This window comes from Sodiomyces alcalophilus (genome assembly GCF_042370955.1).
Source record: "Sodiomyces alcalophilus JCM 7366 unplaced genomic scaffold ACRALscaffold_3, whole genome shotgun sequence".
NCBI classification, from domain to species: Eukaryota; Fungi; Ascomycota; class Sordariomycetes; order Glomerellales; family Plectosphaerellaceae; genus Sodiomyces; species Sodiomyces alcalophilus.
This window is the reverse complement of record NW_027263534.1, coordinates 888,057-905,151: the sequence shown is the minus strand read 5'-3', so window position 1 is coordinate 905,151 and position 17,095 is coordinate 888,057. Positions and strand designations below refer to the sequence as shown.

General features: G+C 53.5%; 7 protein-coding genes across 7 annotated transcripts; 3 read left to right on the top strand and 4 right to left on the bottom strand.

Annotated features, from left to right (window-relative positions):
* Window positions 1–527: 527 nt before the first annotated feature.
* Window positions 528–2,979, bottom strand: ACRALDRAFT_1075618 (uncharacterized protein; the record flags this gene model as incomplete). Its single annotated transcript, XM_071018408.1, has 2 exons — window positions 528–2,732; window positions 2,813–2,979. The coding sequence occupies 2 exons, from the start codon at window positions 2,977–2,979 to the stop codon at window positions 713–715; spliced, it is 2,187 nt and encodes a 728-aa protein (XP_070875825.1). The 3' UTR covers window positions 528–712.
* Window positions 2,980–3,397: 418 nt separating this feature from the next.
* ACRALDRAFT_208696 (uncharacterized protein) lies at window positions 3,398–4,538 on the top strand (the record flags this gene model as incomplete). The annotated part of the gene is made up of 5 exons (XM_071022490.1): window positions 3,398–3,453; window positions 3,534–3,994; window positions 4,027–4,088; window positions 4,128–4,378; window positions 4,466–4,538. The coding sequence occupies 5 exons, from the start codon at window positions 3,398–3,400 to the stop codon at window positions 4,536–4,538; spliced, it is 903 nt and encodes a 300-aa protein (XP_070875824.1).
* Window positions 4,539–4,951: 413 nt separating this feature from the next.
* ACRALDRAFT_2102166 (40S ribosomal protein uS15) lies at window positions 4,952–5,700 on the bottom strand (the record flags this gene model as incomplete). The annotated part of the gene is made up of 4 exons (XM_071023091.1): window positions 4,952–5,125; window positions 5,205–5,251; window positions 5,404–5,436; window positions 5,499–5,700. The coding sequence occupies 4 exons, from the start codon at window positions 5,698–5,700 to the stop codon at window positions 4,952–4,954; spliced, it is 456 nt and encodes a 151-aa protein (XP_070875823.1).
* A 344-nt stretch (window positions 5,701–6,044) lies between these two features.
* Window positions 6,045–8,906, bottom strand: ACRALDRAFT_1049028 (uncharacterized protein). Its single transcript, XM_071015569.1, has 7 exons — window positions 8,701–8,906; window positions 8,600–8,631; window positions 7,445–8,536; window positions 7,125–7,386; window positions 6,851–7,062; window positions 6,313–6,767; window positions 6,045–6,118 (listed from the first exon to the last, which is right to left on the bottom strand). The coding sequence occupies exons 1-6, from the start codon at window positions 8,726–8,728 to the stop codon at window positions 6,741–6,743; spliced, it is 1,653 nt and encodes a 550-aa protein (XP_070875822.1). The 5' UTR covers window positions 8,729–8,906; the 3' UTR covers window positions 6,045–6,118; window positions 6,313–6,740.
* Window positions 8,907–10,636: 1,730 nt separating this feature from the next.
* Window positions 10,637–11,906, top strand: ACRALDRAFT_2101432 (uncharacterized protein; the record flags this gene model as incomplete). Its single annotated transcript, XM_071023062.1, has 4 exons — window positions 10,637–10,806; window positions 10,966–11,078; window positions 11,189–11,682; window positions 11,769–11,906. The coding sequence occupies 4 exons, from the start codon at window positions 10,637–10,639 to the stop codon at window positions 11,904–11,906; spliced, it is 915 nt and encodes a 304-aa protein (XP_070875821.1).
* A 1,301-nt stretch (window positions 11,907–13,207) lies between these two features.
* ACRALDRAFT_2103064 (uncharacterized protein) lies at window positions 13,208–13,732 on the bottom strand (the record flags this gene model as incomplete). Its single annotated transcript, XM_071023122.1, has 3 exons — window positions 13,208–13,308; window positions 13,435–13,562; window positions 13,665–13,732. The coding sequence occupies 3 exons, from the start codon at window positions 13,730–13,732 to the stop codon at window positions 13,208–13,210; spliced, it is 297 nt and encodes a 98-aa protein (XP_070875820.1).
* Window positions 13,733–14,840: 1,108 nt separating this feature from the next.
* Window positions 14,841–17,009, top strand: ACRALDRAFT_1080910 (uncharacterized protein). The gene has a single exon (XM_071019090.1). It carries the CDS (start codon window positions 14,936–14,938, stop codon window positions 16,688–16,690), a length of 1,755 nt encoding a protein of 584 aa, XP_070875819.1. The 5' UTR covers window positions 14,841–14,935; the 3' UTR covers window positions 16,691–17,009.
* The last annotated feature ends 86 nt before the right edge of the window (window positions 17,010–17,095 follow it).

The following is a 17,095-nucleotide window of genomic DNA, read 5'->3' as shown; positions in this document are numbered from 1 at the left end:
TCCAACCCCTCCCTCATCTGTGGCTAGTGCAGGCTCGTCACTGCTACCTGCGAATCAACGAACCACAACAACCGACAAGTTGCGCACAACACTCGCGGCGCAGTAAAAGTGTGACGAATCTCTGCTTTCTCGCCGTCGTCCTGCAGAATGTGGTTCCGAACATGGCTTGCGACACATGAATCCCCGCCCTTCTCCGACGCTCCGAACCTCATTGAGTTAATGAGCTGTCAAGAATCTGATGAACCTTGAACCTCTATATGCGTGTGGTCAGAGAGAATCCGAAACGAGGCCAAGCTAGCTGCCAGAAGCAGATCACATCCACAAGAGAAAGAAGAACGAAAGTAAAATAAAGATAAAAATAAAAATAGCGCAGCTTGACCACCATGTGGATTCTGAAACCAGGAGGGACGGTAGAGTCTCGGGACGGTAACCCCTGAACTGTTCCGTTTCAGGGCCTTCCCTTCTTTTCTTAGCCATCCCGTGTCAACGTTCTTTTTTCTATTGCTGGACACAAGGCTCGTGGTTCGTTCCATCGTTCTACCTTCTCGGAACATCCTCCTGCAGATGTTGCTTGGTCCGAAAATAACACACCTCGTGTCTCCATTGCTCTATTGTCCCGGCTGCGAAATATATTTGTATGCTTTACCGACTCGAATTCGAAAAATGTGTCCGACGCAGAAACCTCAACGTCAACAACGCCAAGAGAATGTCATCAGCTGACACTCTTCACCTCTCGCGCCACGGCGTTGCAAAGCGCCACCTTGACGCCCGCCCCAGAGAGTACGTGAATCCACAGCCTCTGCGTGTCACTTAAACGGTCGTTCGCGCTCTTGACCTCGGCAAACATGCACTCCTTCCTGGGCTCCGTCCTCCAGAGAACCAAATCGGGGATGCCCCCGCCCCGCTGCCGGTACTCCTGCGCCATCAACTTGCATATCGTCGCGAGCGCGCCGCCGTCAATGCAGCTGACGAGCTCGACCAGGTCATCCGGGTCGTAGTCCCAGTTCAGCCCGATGACGCACGTCCGCCGCTCCCCTTCCCTCTGCGCCACTTCGCGAATGATGCGCTCCGCCCCTCCGTTGCCAATGTCCACGAGGCGGTGGTTGATCTCCGACGCTCGCGCCTGGTAGAAGGAATCCGTGTGGAGGTCGAGCGGACATGTCTGGTAGGCCGTTTGGAAGACGTTGGGTATGTAGATGAAGAGAATATCGTAAAACAGGTACGCAAAGAGCGTCCGTATGATTCCCCCTTCTGCATGGTATCCTTTCCAGCCCCGGTTGCGGTACCAGCTCAGGCACAACTCCTCGACACAGCATTCGTCGCCGTGTCCATGCTCGTCTAGCCACATGGTCTTTGTGCCCGGCCGTTGTCGATTCTTGCCGACATGGTCTTCCCTCTTCAGCTGGACCCCCTCAACAGTATGTTCCTCGGGCTTCGCAAGTCGTACATGGCCAAAGTCGTGTCGTTGCCGGAACGCCACGCGAAGCTGCTTCTCAAGCTTGACCAGGCGCTTCTGTAAGCCATAGTGATAGATCAAGTGGCAGTCATTGTCCTGTAAGCCCTGCTCGCAGGTCTTACTCGCGATTCGCTTCCAGTGTTTCTTCTGCTCCTCCGCGTCGCTGGACACGGGCCTCGTGTCCAAGGCGTGCATGTAATTTTCTTCGAGCAGAGCTTTCCGTTGGTACCAGCGACCGCGCCTTGCTGGGTGGAAGAGTCGCTGATCTAGAAGCTCCGTGAGCAGCGAATGTTCTTCAGCGTGTCTCTTCAGGCGCCCTAACGAATATGCCGCCTTATGGATGATCCTGGTATATGGATGTGCCGGCGTGAACCGTCTAAGGTAGGCCCCTTCTCCGAACTCGTAACTTTTCTCCTCCTTGACCTGCTCTTCTGCGAGAACCGTCTTCCACCGAGGATAAATCTCCTTATATATATCCAATACTCGTAGGAACCCTGTCTCGCCAGATGGTGTATTCGATTCCAGGATGTCGTCCACTTCTGTTTCCAGTCGTAGTGCTCGTTCGAATTCGACCAGTTGTTCACGCGACTCGAAGATCCTCGACGTGCGACAGATAATGTACTTGGGAAAGTTTCGCCTCGAAATCTTGGCGAGTATAATTGTGGTTAGAGATTTCTCCGTCCATTCCGTCGACCTGTAGAACACCAAATGGACTCGCTCAAAGAGCTTGTACGTCCAGGGCGAAAGTCGAATGCAGGGTCCCACAATCCCCGAGATTTTATCCATGAAATGCCGCGCTCGGTTGGAATGCTGCTTCCCATTCCCGGATGGCTCATGAACGCTACAGGTTGAAGAGTCCGTTGTCGAAGGCTCGTCACCGGCCCCCGTCCTCTGTAGGCCGACGGCTTGAAGGCCAACTTGATGGCGACTCATCCGACAGAGAGCCTTGATTAGCTCGGCTTTGTTCCTCCCTTGAACCTTTGCCTCCTTACACAAAATTTTGAGCTCATCCAAGCTGAGAAGCGAGGCAGCCTCTTCGATGGTGTGGATGTGTTCCTCTGATGTATCGGAAAATGTGAAGCTGCTGTCCAATTGGGATCCCTCGAGTTCATCCCTAGCAACAGAACTGCCGGATGGTACAGGACACGCATCCGGAAGATGCCTTCGTTCCTGTAGCGTCCTGATGGCCGCATCTAGGTCGGAAATATCGCCATAGTGGCCTAATCGGCTGTGCCGATGCCATGTCGACGTTTTGCGAAGAAACAGCCGGACATATCTACAGAGCGTCTCAGTGGCCTTGCTTTGCTGGTGTGCCTAATACCGTGCGCGTGGGGTGCGATGGGCCATCCAACTCACAGGTACTGAGACTCATAATCCAGTTGCCTCCATTGATCGAATACAACATGTTCCTTGGCGTCAAACAAGTGTGACTCGTCTTCCAGGACCGTGTCTAAGGCATGGTTGAAGGCGTCGACATAGATTGAACTCCTGCCCCTGACCCAAGAGGACTCAATTCGCTCCATCTCACCATCCGCGCCGTTGGCGTCTGACGCCCTGACGAATTCGTACTTTTTCAAAGCCTCTGCGTCGGCTGGGATGGGGGGCAAGGAATCTTCAATCGCAGTATGTGGAACCCGACCTTCCTGATTTTTATCCTCAGCGGCATCTTCTGTGACGTGATACTCAAACTGTTCAGAGTCTGAGCCCTCATAGGAAGTGCTCGAACTGTCCTTGTCTTTGCCAAGGTTATGGTTTTTATCGGGTTGGCTGTGGTCGGGGTTTCGTTTCCCCCTTTTCACGGGCCTTTGTTCTTCAGCCGGACAATCTGCCCGAGTTTTAGTCCGGATAGTGCGCCGTTGTATGAAAGCGTCCATCTTCGGGCGCAAAAAGGCTGCAGTTTCTAGAACAATAAGAACCCATGAGGACGCTCCTGGAAAAAGGATGAAAGTTGCAATTGTCCCAACTGCATCGCTCCCAACGCGTGGGGAGAAGGAAACGTGGTGAGGGGCCGTAGAAAATCCCACAATACGAAAGTACCGAATGGGCCGGAATACGCGAGGTCAGCTGACTTCGCGAGCACTTGCGTGGTACGGTACACCGTACGGGTACCTGTGACTATTTTACCGACCAACAGCCAGCCAACTCCTACCAACCAAATACCATACCATGTAATCGCAAGCCATCACGTCAACAAAGCTCCGCCCTTTCTTTACTACCCAACCACGGATCTTCCGCTTCGACTCCATCAGAATTATTCAGCGCATCTTCGGTTTCTGTTTGCCAGTTTCATTCTTTCCGATTCGACCATCTTCGAACTTGCTTCTTTCCTTCCGACAGCACCAATTTCAACCTTCCGGACTCCAACATCGACGATGCCCGAAACGCCCGTCCAGCCCACCACCACGCAGCCGTCCGTGGATGGGCCAGGCCCCGAGGCGCCCACTGCCACGGCTGGTCCATCAGAATCTTCGATTCCTGAGCCGGCTGCCGACGACGCCGTCATGACTGATGCGCCCGCCACCGAACATGCGCCCGTTAGTGCTATCCTGTCCAAAGCGGCATTTTCCAAGCTATGATCTTCCCTCAGATGTTTCCGCAGGCCACCTTACCATCCATGGCCTCTACCGCCTCCGTTAATATGCATCCAAGCTAACAGTGCGCCCCCTTCTAGCCTCCCGCAGTAGCAGCCCCATCCGTGGCGTCCAATGGCCCCAGTCCAGCGCCAGGTCGTACTGGCACGCCCATCCGAAATGCCAATGGCGCCCAGGAACCCAGCAGCTCGCGAGCTGGCTCCGCCCACCCTGACGCGGCCTTCAAGATACCCGAAAAAGCTGTACCCCATGGCGACCCTGTGCGCAGGTACCTGAACACCAAGGTCACCGTCGTCTTGTTAGAGGGCATGAAACAGATTGCCAAGGAGCAGTGAGTTCCCTTTTTTTTGTTCCCCGCGCTCTGAGAACGGGCCCGCTACTTGTTATCGACTGCAAACGCTAATCACACCGTTCAAAGACCCAAGGACCCCCTTCGGAAGCTCGGCGAGTTCCTTCTTCAACGGTCCAAGGAGTTGGAAGGCACTGAATAATATGGATGATTTGGCTTTCTATTTACCGCCTACGCTGGGCTAGCTGCTATATGAAGCAAGGAGGGATCGACATGGTTACAGGCGTTTGAGGTGGGGAATTGACTCGAATAGGCATCACACTATGGATCATGATACCCCAGATAGCATCGGGCTGGGTCGGGACGGACGGATAATTTGAGCATATGGGAATCGTCTTTGCCCATTCGGTCATTACATGACCCTTTTCTTCAGCGTCAAAAGTCACCCGTGGTGACCAGGAGCAAGCTGCCTCGCCGTAAATGCAGTTTCCCATTCCTAACTCCATGACAACCTGGGTGTGCTTTTCCATCATGTCCATAAAATGGTCGAAAGTGTGGTCCGGTCCCATGCCGATCCTGTTGATGAGGTCCATATGACCAAGCTCCAACTCCCGCTTACGCCACGAGGGTGCTGGCCGTAGCGCTCTCGTACCGCCAAGTGGGGGCGAGGACGCCGACGGTCTTGTAGTAGCGGGCAAGACGGTGAATACGCGACTCGACGAGGACGAGGCGGAACTTGGAGTCCATGTCCTTGCGGTTGCGCTCAAGATGCTTGCGGATGGAGACAGCCTATCCCGAGCATGTTAGTGACCCTCCCGGTTCCTCCACGGCTGAGCTGGCGTGCGACGACTGCGGAGAATTCACGAACCTTCTTGATCAGCTGATACAGGTCCTCCGGGATATCGGGGGCGAGGCCTGTGATAAAGTCTCTCTGTCAGCCTAAACCGTACAGAGGCATAATTTGCAATTCGTCCTCGAGAGGACACATGCTCTATCGCATAGATTCGAGGGGGGTATTTTGAATGATTTGGTCGGGTGGTTGATCTTTCAAGTGTATGGAACCGTACCGTTCGACCTGAGGATGCGCAGAATCTTGTTGCCTACAACAAGCACGTTAGTTCTCGCAATTCGCCGCGCAACATGCCTCCACGACCAAACATACCAGTGACAATCTTGACCTGGGCAATTCCCTGGGAATCACGCAGGATGACACCAATCTGGGAGGGGGTGGCGCCCTTCTTGGCCAGCTTGCAGATCTGGTCGACGACCTGGTCGGGGGTGGTCTTGAGCCATGCGGGAGGGTTGCGCGAGTAGGGGATGGCGGACGCGCTGATGCCCTTGCCCTTGCTGTGAAGTCTGCCCATTTTTGCGGTTGTCGCGTCGACGTCGGGATGTGGACGGTGTGGGTGGTGATGTTTGCCTGGGCGGAATTTGTCGCTGGTCAAACGGAAAAAAAGACTATCCAGATACGAGTGGAGGTGGTTTGGTGCAGTGGGTAAGTGGCGGACTTACTTCGCTTAATTAGGGCCAGATAGGGACGAGAGCGCCGGCGGTCCAAGTACTTAACCTAAATGCATTAGGTAATACAGAGACCATAGATAAGGCGATAAGCATAGACGAGAGTGGTGGTCAGTGCTCCTGCACGTACGAAGTACTACTTCTACCCGTCCCAGTGCAATTGAGTTTTTTTCCTTCCTGCTTCATCCTCAGCTTGACCTTTACCATTTGATATTGGCTGGTTACAGGCAGCGGAGGATAAAAGGCAGGGAATTCTCCTATTCCGTAAGTAATACTTGTCTTCCCCTTCCCAATGGTTATTGATATGATGATCTCTCCCATATTATATTTTTCTGGTACCTCTTATTCTAGAGCTTCGTGCTCAATGAATGAACTGGACTTCTGATCTTTAGCCTTCACCTTGTTCTGCAGCGTTACCTGAGAGAGTGCATCGAGTTGACGCTAACAAGACACTACAGGACTCGTTTATGGAACTTTTTTTTTTTCCTCTCACATTTGGTTTCGTCTTCCAGACAGTTATTTAGATGCACAAGTAGAGCTTCCAATAATCAATTGACAATGTACACTGAAATAACCTGCATGTTTTGTTGTTCCCCATACCTACTTTACTACTACCTGTGTCTTGAGAGCCGTGTCAGGCTTCATTATATGCGCCGGCTAAACACACGAGAAGACCATTTACTGTAAACACCGTAGTTCTCTAAATATCCATCCTCGGATAGTGATACATCAATACACGACCGATCGCCAGTCCCGGGCAGGGTGAGAATGTCCTCGCAATCCTTCCCATCGACCAGAGTCTGGCCTAACCAATCTTTGATACCAGTCACAGCTTACGGATTCTTCGCTGGCCAAATTTGCAAAGCATTGGAACTGATGCTTCAGTTTACCAAGCATTAACGTCGAAATTTTCCTACAGTCATGGTGTTGATCAGTATTAGTCTTGCACAGCGGAAAAGCGAGAGGCTGTCAAGAAGACAAAAAGAGAGAACGTACCTCGGGAAAGTAAGTGGTAACAACTGTCCTGTCTGCAAACTTTCTGCCTGCTAGAGCCTTGAGCGCTGCCTGGGTCGACTCTTTGTCCTCGTATTTGACGTAGATTTTACCGACGCCCGCAGATTGCCTAGCTCCGCTGGTTGGACGAGGGATCTTGATTTCGAGAATGCTGCCAAACTTGGAGCATTCGTCTCTGACATCTTCCATAATTTCTAAAGGGCGGGTCGGTTAGACAATTGCAACTCGAGTTGACGGACGACTCCGCTTCGCTTACCTTCATAGTCATCGTTATCCAAGAGTTCGTCGGGCGTGACCATGTTGAGGAGCTGTAGTACTCGGCTTATGTCGGAATCGGTCGATGTCGTCCCGGCAAGCATTGACATGGCGGCGACACCCATTTCGACTCCCGCAACCTGAGTCACGCCAATGCTGGCCTTTTGGACTTTGAGTTTCTTGTCTCCGAGGTCCATATTGTTGAGCCCTTGCAGGGCGACGTCAGTAGCCGCGGGATCGACGTATTCGCAGAAGGCGATACCCTATATTTCCCCTTGGGTTAGTTTGCGCTGTTTGACTGGAGTTGGGGAAGACACATACCCGTGACTCTTCTGTTCCACTGTCCCGCACCAGAACGAACGACTTGAGCTCCCCAAACGACACCAGCAACTCCGTCACTTGTTCCTCGTTCAAATAGTGTGGCATATTCGAAATGCTGAGCTTGTTTGGTGTGTCGGGCACAACGTTGGAGACGACGCCTGGCTCGTAGGGCGTCTCCTCCACCACCGCGGGAACGATGTAATCCTTGGGGCGGCGGATCTCAAGGCCGCGGGCAGCGGCAGCGCCGTCGGTCGGCGCATCGTCCGGCTCCATGGATATACCATCCATCGCCAAAGCGACGGTGGCCTCGGATGGATGGCGAAACTCGATGACGGCAAAGGACTTATCGTTCGACAGGTGGCACTGGACGCAAGGGTCGGTGCTCTCAATGACGTTCAATCCGTTGAGCTGGAGATTGAAGAAGCCCATGACACTTTCTTCCGTGGCCGATGGGGCGAGATTGCTAACGATCAGACGCTTGGCCTGGCGTGAATTGGTCGGCTTGAGGGCCCCGGCGTTGGTTTGGCTTGCGGGCTGGTTCATGAAAACCTGGAGCTTGGTGGGATCCACGGCTTGCTGACGGGGAGCGCCCGGCAGGGGGAACATGCCCGAGAGCTTGGCTTGTTCGGCAGTGACATTCTCGTAACCGGGGGGTTTGATGTCCCATTGGGTCAGACGTCGCTTCCGCTCTAGGATGGGAACCACGTCGGTGAGGTCCGGAGTAGGCTCGCGTTTCTTGGGGGGCGGCGTGGCAGTCCGTTGGCGCTCCCTTCTGCCGTAGCCATCATCGTGCCTATCACGCCCTCCACGACGGCGATCGTCGTACGGATCCCGGTCACCGCGACGGGAGTAGCGGTCGTCGTCATCCCTCCTGGCGTCCCTTCGCGAGGAGCCACGATCGCGATCCCATTCCCTGTCGCCACGTCTGTCCCGGCCGGAGTACCTGTCTTCGCGCTCCCGCTCTCTGTGGCTGCGGCTGGCGGCGTAGCTATCTTCGTCATCGCGGCGCCGTGAGCTGCGATCATATGGTGAACGAGACCGTCTGCGCTCTCGGTGTCGATCTCTGTCGCGTCGCTCGTCCCGTTCGCCTCTCTACCGAGTCGCTGTTAATCTAGGTGGAAACAAACGCTGGGGTTAATGTGGATGCTCGCATACCGGATAGTCCCTAGGCCCCGATCGTCGGCCATCTATAGATACATCCAAAGTTAGTTGACTCGTTGGCTGGATAGGTAACGGAATCGCGGCAGGACACCCACCACCTCGAGAGTAGCCGTCGCCGTTCATGATTGCGACTCGGGATGGCAACCTCTCACTGTCGATGAAAGGAGCCGGTAGGGTATGCTGAGTCGATCGGATAGAAAATGGATGAACCTAGATGATTTCTTCGTGTTGGAGTGTTGGACTATGGTGGAGAGTTATGACGGTTTTGCAATTGTTCACAAGGCTGAACTTTTCGTTGAACCTGCTTGAAACGAAGTCGGTACGTGATAGGTGGGTTCTGGTGTGAGATGACTTTGCTGGAATCTGCGCACTGACCATCTACGTGGGTGGAGCCGATGTTCTCCCATCACTTCAAGTGTACAATGTAACTTTGGCACCTTTGAAAAGAGCCTCAATAGAATTACTTTGCTCATGAAGTAGCTTCGCTTGCCCTGAGCTGGCTCTATTTCTTATTACAATGTCATTTCTGTCTGTCCCAGCTGCGTTAGAGAGTATGGCAGGATCAATGGCAACTCTTGTATGCCTCTATACACATGTCTTCATACCAGCCATGGAGCATTCAAGCCTTATAGATGGCATGTTGACATGTGCCTATATCTTTGCTCTCCGGCCTTCCCTTAAACGTTGGAGTAATCCCCTGCCCAAGTTCCAGTCAGTGACATATGTTCAAACTATTGTCGTTGTACATCGTTTGGCAAGCTCGTGATCAAGTCGTCCATACCCAACCCTAGCCGTCATCCCACCTATACTCCCTTTATTAGTCCCCTCTGTGCCATCAGTCAAGCCAGATCCATCACCAACCGACATCTGGTCAAGTATCTAGGCATGCTTTGGTGTACATTTTGCATGGGCATGATGGTCTGCGGCTACAGCGTCCTCGGTTGGCCGACAAAGTGAGGTTTGCCGTAGCCCCAGGAAATACCAAACAACACCCTAACCGGAACGCGGTTTGTCGATGGCTTTGGTCAATAACCTTCTTATTGCGGTTAGTGAAAAGAAAGTCGAACGGGCCTCCCGCCTGAATTCGTTTGTGGTTGCATCAGCTGGTCATAATCGGAAAGCCTTCCCACTCCTGGGGACAGCACAGCATTGATGCAGTGAATCCAGACATGGCTATAATACGGATAATTCTACGAAATATTTCTGCACAATATATTCGTATCATCTTCGACTCCAGTGCTGCATGTGCCTGATCACGTACTTCGTACGAATACGTACAACGTACCTACCTGCTTCGTCAGCGTACGGTACCTACTTCGGCCAAATCACTCTCTATCGTATTCATGATCCAGGAACACTTTCGGTCCGCCGACCACCGAGGCACCTTCCCTGTGCCAAGAGCTCGAGAGTTCCTCCCTTGCAAACAGGACACGGCACAAGAAAGTACCAATGAGCTTGAAGTACCTCATTGACCACTTTCAATATTAGTGGATCGGAAGTGTCTTTGTTGGAGGATACATAACAGCGTATCCCTTACTCAATCAAGCTAGTCGACAAAGTGGGGATAGCCTTCGGAGCTTAAGCCCACCTGCCACTGTATTATCACAGCTCCGAAAGGACACAGTTGTCGTCTTGAGGTCATCGGGATTTCCGCCTGCTTCCAATTACTTTTACAGGTTACTTTCCTTTCTCCCAGCCCAATTACCAAGCTTCCCTCATAAACAGCTCGCTGGCATCGAACTTGGCTGCGATATATCCATTTTTTTCTTTCTCTTTGTTTTACCCATACAGGACCGACGGACCTCGCCCTGATCATTCGGTTCCCCTCCTTCCGCTAGCCGGAGTAGCCATCCTCGCACACTCGCATTCGCCCTCTCTTTGCAGCGCACCCACGGCCCATTGGGCTATTCGTGATCGCATATCCAAAGAGAAGTAACGACAACGACTTCCGCTCTTCACCAAGAGACACACGATACCTGGTGTGAGGTTCTTTGTGTGCCGCAGCAGCATTCTGTCGACAGTTTTTCTACAATGGCTCAGCATAGGGGACCGTCTTATGGCCTCGGTGTTGGGGGCGGCGGCCCCTCAAGCTTTGGCGGACCCTCCGTGGAAGCCTCCGAGCCGGGCATCCTAGATACTGTCCGCCAGTACACAAGCAAGATTGAGGATTTGCTGGATACCCTCAGCGAGCCCATGAAGCCGTAGGTGTTCCAGCTGTCTTTACTTTTTCCCCTCTTCCAACCACATCAACTCTTTGTGTTGTTTGTGAATAGAAAGCCCGGCAGTGGCCTTAGCGTACCATAGGCATTAGAGGGAACTCTACGATTATAAAGGACCTGTGTTAACAGATCGTGAATTAGGCACCTTCCTGCGATCGGCCGCTTCCTTATTATTGTCACTTTCCTCGAAGATACCCTCCGAATTATTACCCAGTGGAGCGACCAGCTCTTGTACCTCAATGAATACAGAAGTAGTACGTTAGACCCAAGTGGCTTCAGACTGCTATGCGCACGCTATTGGAGAAATCCAGCAGCCGAACCATATGCATGACATTCCATATGCACAAGCTAACAGTACGGATAGTTCCCTCCGGAATCACGCACCTCTTCCTTATTAGCAACATCATTGCTATGGTTGTCTGCTCCACACTAGTCATTATCCGTAAGCATTCCGACTACGCCGTCGCCGGTCTCATGGGCGTCGTTGTCACTCAGGCACTCGGCTACGGCCTCATCTTCGACCTCAACTTCTTCCTCCGGAACCTCTCCGTTATCGGCGGCTTGCTCATGGTCATGTCGGATTCGTGGGTACGCAAGAGCAAGGCGTTCGCCGGCATCCCCGAGATCGACGAGAAGGACCGCAAGATGTACTTCCAGTTGGCCGGCCGTGTGCTGCTCATCTTCCTTTTCGTGGGCTTTGTCTTTAGCGGCACGTGGTCCGTCGGAAGGGTAATCGTGTCCATCATTGGCGCCATTGCTTCCATCATGGTCGTCGTGGGCTTCAAGGCCAAGTTCAGCGCGACGCTCCTCGTTGTCATTCTCAGCATTTTCAACCTCTTGGTCAACAACTTCTGGACTGTAAGTTTATCCATCCGACCCCCTCCCTCCAAAAAGAGACCTCACCTACTCTTCTTCCAACGTGCCCGGATGCTAAATTTCCACAGCTTCACGAGCACCACCCCCAGAAGGACTTTGCCAAGTACGACTTCTTCCAGATCCTTTCTATCGTTGGCGGCCTCCTTCTCCTGGTCAACAGTGGTCCTGGCCAGTTCAGCATCGACGAGAAGAAGAAGGTCTACTAAGTCAGGACGTCATGACCCAATGCCACATACCAAAAGTACAAAAGTACACCATCATACTTCGTCGGGGAAGATGTACGGCGGGACAAAGGAGGGCCTGACTTCCTCCGTGAAGAAAATTGGAATCGAGATTGTCCTCTTTGCGTATTAGGAAACGAACCATCTAGGCGGGTTGAGGCTCATGGTTGCAGTGATCCCATGTGACGGGCAAGACATCGGCGGGTAGTACTGCTGGAGGGTTTGGGATCAAGTGGTGTCGCTGAGCGGCTATCTGATGAAACTTGTAGAGAAAGGGGCCGGTTCAATAGTCAAAAGCGCAGAACCTAGGCCGCGAGAGAAATGTGCACAATGCTTACACGATATGATGAGCACTACTGATGTCCCACGTTATATTTTTGAATTGATCCACGGGGGTGCCACGTGAGTAAGATGGTCATGGGATTAGGAAGATGGTCACATAGGTAGGCAGTAGCACAAGTCCATGTAGACCGTAAGGCGGCGGATGTATCGAGAGCAAGACATCACGATTTCAAGAATGGCAATGCCGCAAACGGCTTAAGCGTACCAGCGTGAGGTGAGGTTGGCCTCACAAAAATTTCGTATTCATCCCAGATTGATCGAAATCGACTCCAGATGCGAAGGAACTGAAACGAGGGCACTTCGCAACGGCAGGCTCAGTGCCAAAACCCTCCCCTAAGCAACAAACCCATGCACCTAAAAGAGAATGGTCCGGCAGAATTAAGACAATAGCGAGTCTCCAGCGACCCCACGTCCGGATGAACAGCATAGGAGAGTTCCCAACACGTCGTCGTCGTCCTCAGCGCCGAATAAAATAAAATAAAAAAGACTTCGTGTCGAGGGTTTCCGAAACTCCCAAAGGCGATTTGTTGAGTTGGGATGGTTTTGTTCTCTTCCGGAGGGTTTGGGCCAGGCCGAAAGCAATGATACAAGAAGAAGAAAAAATGGTGATTTGAGATGTTCATACGGAGCCGTCAATTTTTTTTGTGTTCTTTCATGCCGATGATACCAAGCGATGGACTGTTTGTGTATCACGCGCACGTCTGGGGCTGACGAGTGGTGGAATGGACTCCATCAGCGAAACGGACGACGGCTCGACGCACGTATCCCGCGACGCCGGATTTCGGGATCCGGGCGCGGTCCCTTCGGCCGTGGTCGGACGGGTTCTTGCGGGGACCTGTCTTCGCATTCGGCGACGCGGCGTCGGTCGGAGGATAAGGTGAGGACGGGCCTGCAGACAAGTCGTTGGAGGAAGTCTGGAGGCGTGCCGCAGACCCGTCAAATTGTCATTCGATACCGTGCTGTTTTTTCAGCTGAGCTAAACTTTCCCGGCGGGCTTCGATGTCTTCTCTTGACTTGAGCATCTTCTCTGGCTGGTGGTATAGTACTGCAGGACGATATAACGTTAGATTGTGATGCGTGGGAGAATGGCGAGGTAGTGATTGGGATGAGGATAATGTCGAGATGATTCTTGATGGAAAGGAAGGGCCGCGCAAACAGGGTCGACACATACCGACCAGGTAGCGGTTCTGAAAGTTGAAGCCGTTCAGCTTGTCACAAGCTTGCTTGGCATCCATTACGTCTTCATAGACAACAAATGCAGTGCCTTTTGTGTTGTTGGCAATGCCCTGGCGAACCTGTCTGCATTGAGTGTATCAGCAGAGGGCGACGGCCGAGGAGAGAAGCAGCAACGTCTTCTTCGTCGCAGAGAAGACAATTGAGCAAACGGGATATCTATCATACCGGATTGGGCCAAACTTCCCGAACAGGTCGAATAACTCTTCTGGAGTCACGTTATAGCTACACGTCATCGGTTAGTTCTCGACCGCCGACAAGGACAACGAGCGAGGGAAGGGCCGGCAACGTGCCTCAAGTTCTTCACGAACAGAGCTCTGGAGTCATCAAAAATGATTAGCGACGTGACGGTACAAGAGGGAAATAGAGGGAGGAGATGGGATAGCGATGATGTCCGAGATGGTCCGAGGGGGCCGCATGCCGCGGCGGTTCGGCCGGAGAATGACGACGATGGGGAGGCAACGAGCAAAGCGAGACGATGGACCAAGTTTGTAACGTACCGGTTTACTTCTGGGGCTAATTTACCACCGCGACTACTCATATCTCTCGATATGCTGGTGACGGCGAATTTCTACTGATGTTGAACGGTAAAAAGGAAAATGGGCGCGTGCTGAATTGTAGAGGAGGGGGAGGGGGGTGTTATCGAGTCGCTGGAAGGGACTCGATGGGGTGGAGGGTTTTGGTGGTTGAAGATGTCGAGGAAATGGGGAACGGGCCAGCAGGTTAGTGCAGGCAATAATGGACAGAGAAGCCCAGCGAAGGAGGCCGGGAAGGCGTGACAGTGGCTGCTAAGACGTTGAGCGGCACGTGACTCCGCTTTCCCCACATTGATCACCTGGAATATCCAATGGAATCTGACGGATGCGGGTCACCTAATCCCACGTCCCACGTTCTCCTAGGAAGGGAAATGACACTTGCAGGCACGTCCTCCATTCCTTTCCTGCCGCCCAGAATTACGCCCCTATCTCCAGAGGCTGATATGTGGGCATGCCGTCTTGGTCTGTGAATCTGAAATGGTAATCTTCAACTCGCATCTTGGGTGGGTAGTTAATTACGTAGTACATGATTGAATTGCATGCTGTCGTCACCTTTCTGTACCTGTACCTGGGTCTCCAAGAGAGGAAAATCGGCGATGTACCACAGTCTAGGCACGCGACACTGCCATTATTATTAACCAGGTACCTGGAACACGTACCGGTGCTGCCTGTTATATTTGTTTGGTGGTTGACAGAATTCGAGATGCCTACAACTTTCCACACCCCACCCATCGCAGTATCGACGACCACCAGAGCGCCGTGAATCATCACAACCACCTTACCTAACCATCGGATCTCTTTTTGGCTTCATCTCGCCATGATCCATCTCCATGCCACCACACAACGCCTACTCGACAACCAATCTGTCCATGTCTTTCCCACATCCACCTTAGCAAGTCAGGCATGGCGCCCTCGTTCGCCGAATGTCTTTTCGACGGCTTCGACATCGATCAGGCAGAGGACGAAACCAGGTCATTCTTAGCCGACTTGCTGCATCGACCAGGCACGCCAGCCACGGAGATACGTCGCCTCTACCATGCTAGCTTGTTGAGCGGGTATGAAGACTGGAACCTACAGCTGCAGAGCGCTCGGGCACTCGCCGCAAGGCAATCCCAATCCCTTGATCCGCTGGACGGCAGAGACCTGCTAGCGTTCATTCCTGGGAGCCGGCCTGCGGCGCCTCGCCGGCAAGACAGGCCCCTTTGCTCGGGTTGGGCAGAGACAGACCGTCTGATCCGCGCCCTCAGCGAATCACTGCCGCCCACCACATCTCGCATTGGCAACCCCACCGACATTGGTGGGTTCACCAATCCGCCCGGGCAAAGCAACACGAGTGCCGCGTTATCAGGTGCGACTAGGAGAGCTCCCAGGCGAGCCACAAGACCCCGCCACGTTACGTCCCATTTCTGGACCTCGTCGACGACGGACAGCAAAGTCGAGAATGGCCCCAACAGTGCTTTTTCGTGCAGAAAGGTGCTCGCAGCGGCGGTATCCGACAACAAATCAGCTTCAGCCGGACTGTCTTCAAAGAAAGCCAAGAATGATCACGCGAGAGCTGATCTAACAGAGAGGGCGGCAGAGTCAGCGTCAGGACTAGAGGTCCTCGACCAAGTCGGCCCGAGGCTTTTAACGCCGAGAAGCGGCTGGACCGAATCAACAAGCGCCCATTCATCCTCGGTGTCTACCTCGTCCGATTTGGTATTACCCATCTTACCTCCCGATTCAAAGACTCGGCAGGAACGCAGCATCGTCGCCAGGACTTCCAGGAGCCCCGTAAAGTCTCACTTCTTCGCTACATCGTCGCCGCCGGGGTCTCTGCCTCCCCGGAGCAAAGGGCGGCGTCAGGCCGGCACGGTATCCTCGCTTCCGTTCCCGCCACTGACCGCCCTTCACTTCAACCTGGTACAGGAGAAGCTATGCCATGAACCGTTCTGGCTTCTCATCGCTGTGACGTTCCTGATCAAGACGTCCGGGAAACTGGCGATCCCGGCGTTCTACCAGGTCAAGGAACGGTTCCCGACACCAGCACACCTAGCCGATCCCGAAGCTACCGAAATCATCACGGACATGATTCGACACCTGGGCTTGTCTGTTGTCAGGACAGCCGCCATCCAGCGCTATGCCCGGGGTTGGATGGAGCACCCCCCCAAGGCCGGCGTCAGGTTCCGAGTGAGAGGATACGACACACGAGATGGCTCGGTACAGACGGTCAACCCAGAAGAAGGCGAGGACAGTAGCGATGTAGATGCCTCAGATGACGATGCCGCGGCTCAGCTGATTAGCGTGGATGAGGCCGACGACGCGTGGGAGATTGGGCATCTCACGCAAGGCAGGTACGCTCTGGACAGCTGGCGCATCTTCTGCCGGGACGAACTGCTGGGGCGCGCGGAGGACTGGAACGGCAAGGGGGCACCGGAGGGGTTCCAGCCGGAATGGATGCGGGTCCGACCGCAGGACAAGGAGCTCCGGGCGTGTCTGCGGTGGATGTGGATGAAGGAAGGGTGGGAGTGGGATCCGGCAACGGGGGAGAAGGAGGTGTTGCGGCCAGAGCTGGCGAGGGCAGTCGACGAGGGACGGGTCGAGTGGGACAATACGGGAGGTCTTCGCATCTTGGAGAAACAGCGAGATGATGGGGAGGATGCTGCGTTTACCCGATGAGCAAGCCGCGTATGCTGATGTCGAGGGAGAGTAAAGACGTATACCCAGGTAGTCTACGGGACTCTCAAGCAAGATGTTAGTGAGGTATGCAAGCATGCATCTGAGCGGATAGTTGCGGTACGGGCTGTACTCTGTACAGTGGGTACGAAGTAGACGTTTCGGTACCGGAGACGCAACGGTTTCCCGTTGTGGAGTGCCGAACCGACCGTTTCCTGTAAGTACAAGGTACCAAGGCGATAACGCCCTCATACCGGCGCTCGAAACCCGTACCTACCAATTACGTCAGTCGAGATATCCCGACGGTAACAGCATCGTCGCACCACTCGATTTATAATATTCGTATTGTTTCACCTTAACCCCCTCCCGTTGCCTCCTCGATTGCTTGAATCTATCCCTCTCCCCCTC

What these genes read in the sequence shown, in the direction of transcription:
- ACRALDRAFT_1049028 (XM_071015569.1), bottom strand. Translation starts at nt 8,728, where the DNA reads ATGAACGGCGACGGCTACTCTCGAGGTG. An exon ending in CGACGGCTACTCTCGAGGTG is followed by an intron (nt 8,632 to 8,700) that starts GTGGGTGTCCTG and finishes ATGTATCTATAG; the next exon opens with ATGGCCGACGATCGGGGCCT. An exon ending in GTGGAACAGAAGAGTCACGG is followed by an intron (nt 7,387 to 7,444) that starts GTATGTGTCTTC and finishes GGGGAAATATAG; the next exon opens with GGTATCGCCTTCTGCGAATA.
- ACRALDRAFT_1080910 (XM_071019090.1), top strand. Translation starts at nt 14,936, where the DNA reads ATGGCGCCCTCGTTCGCCGAATGTCTTTTCGACGGCTTCGACATCGAT.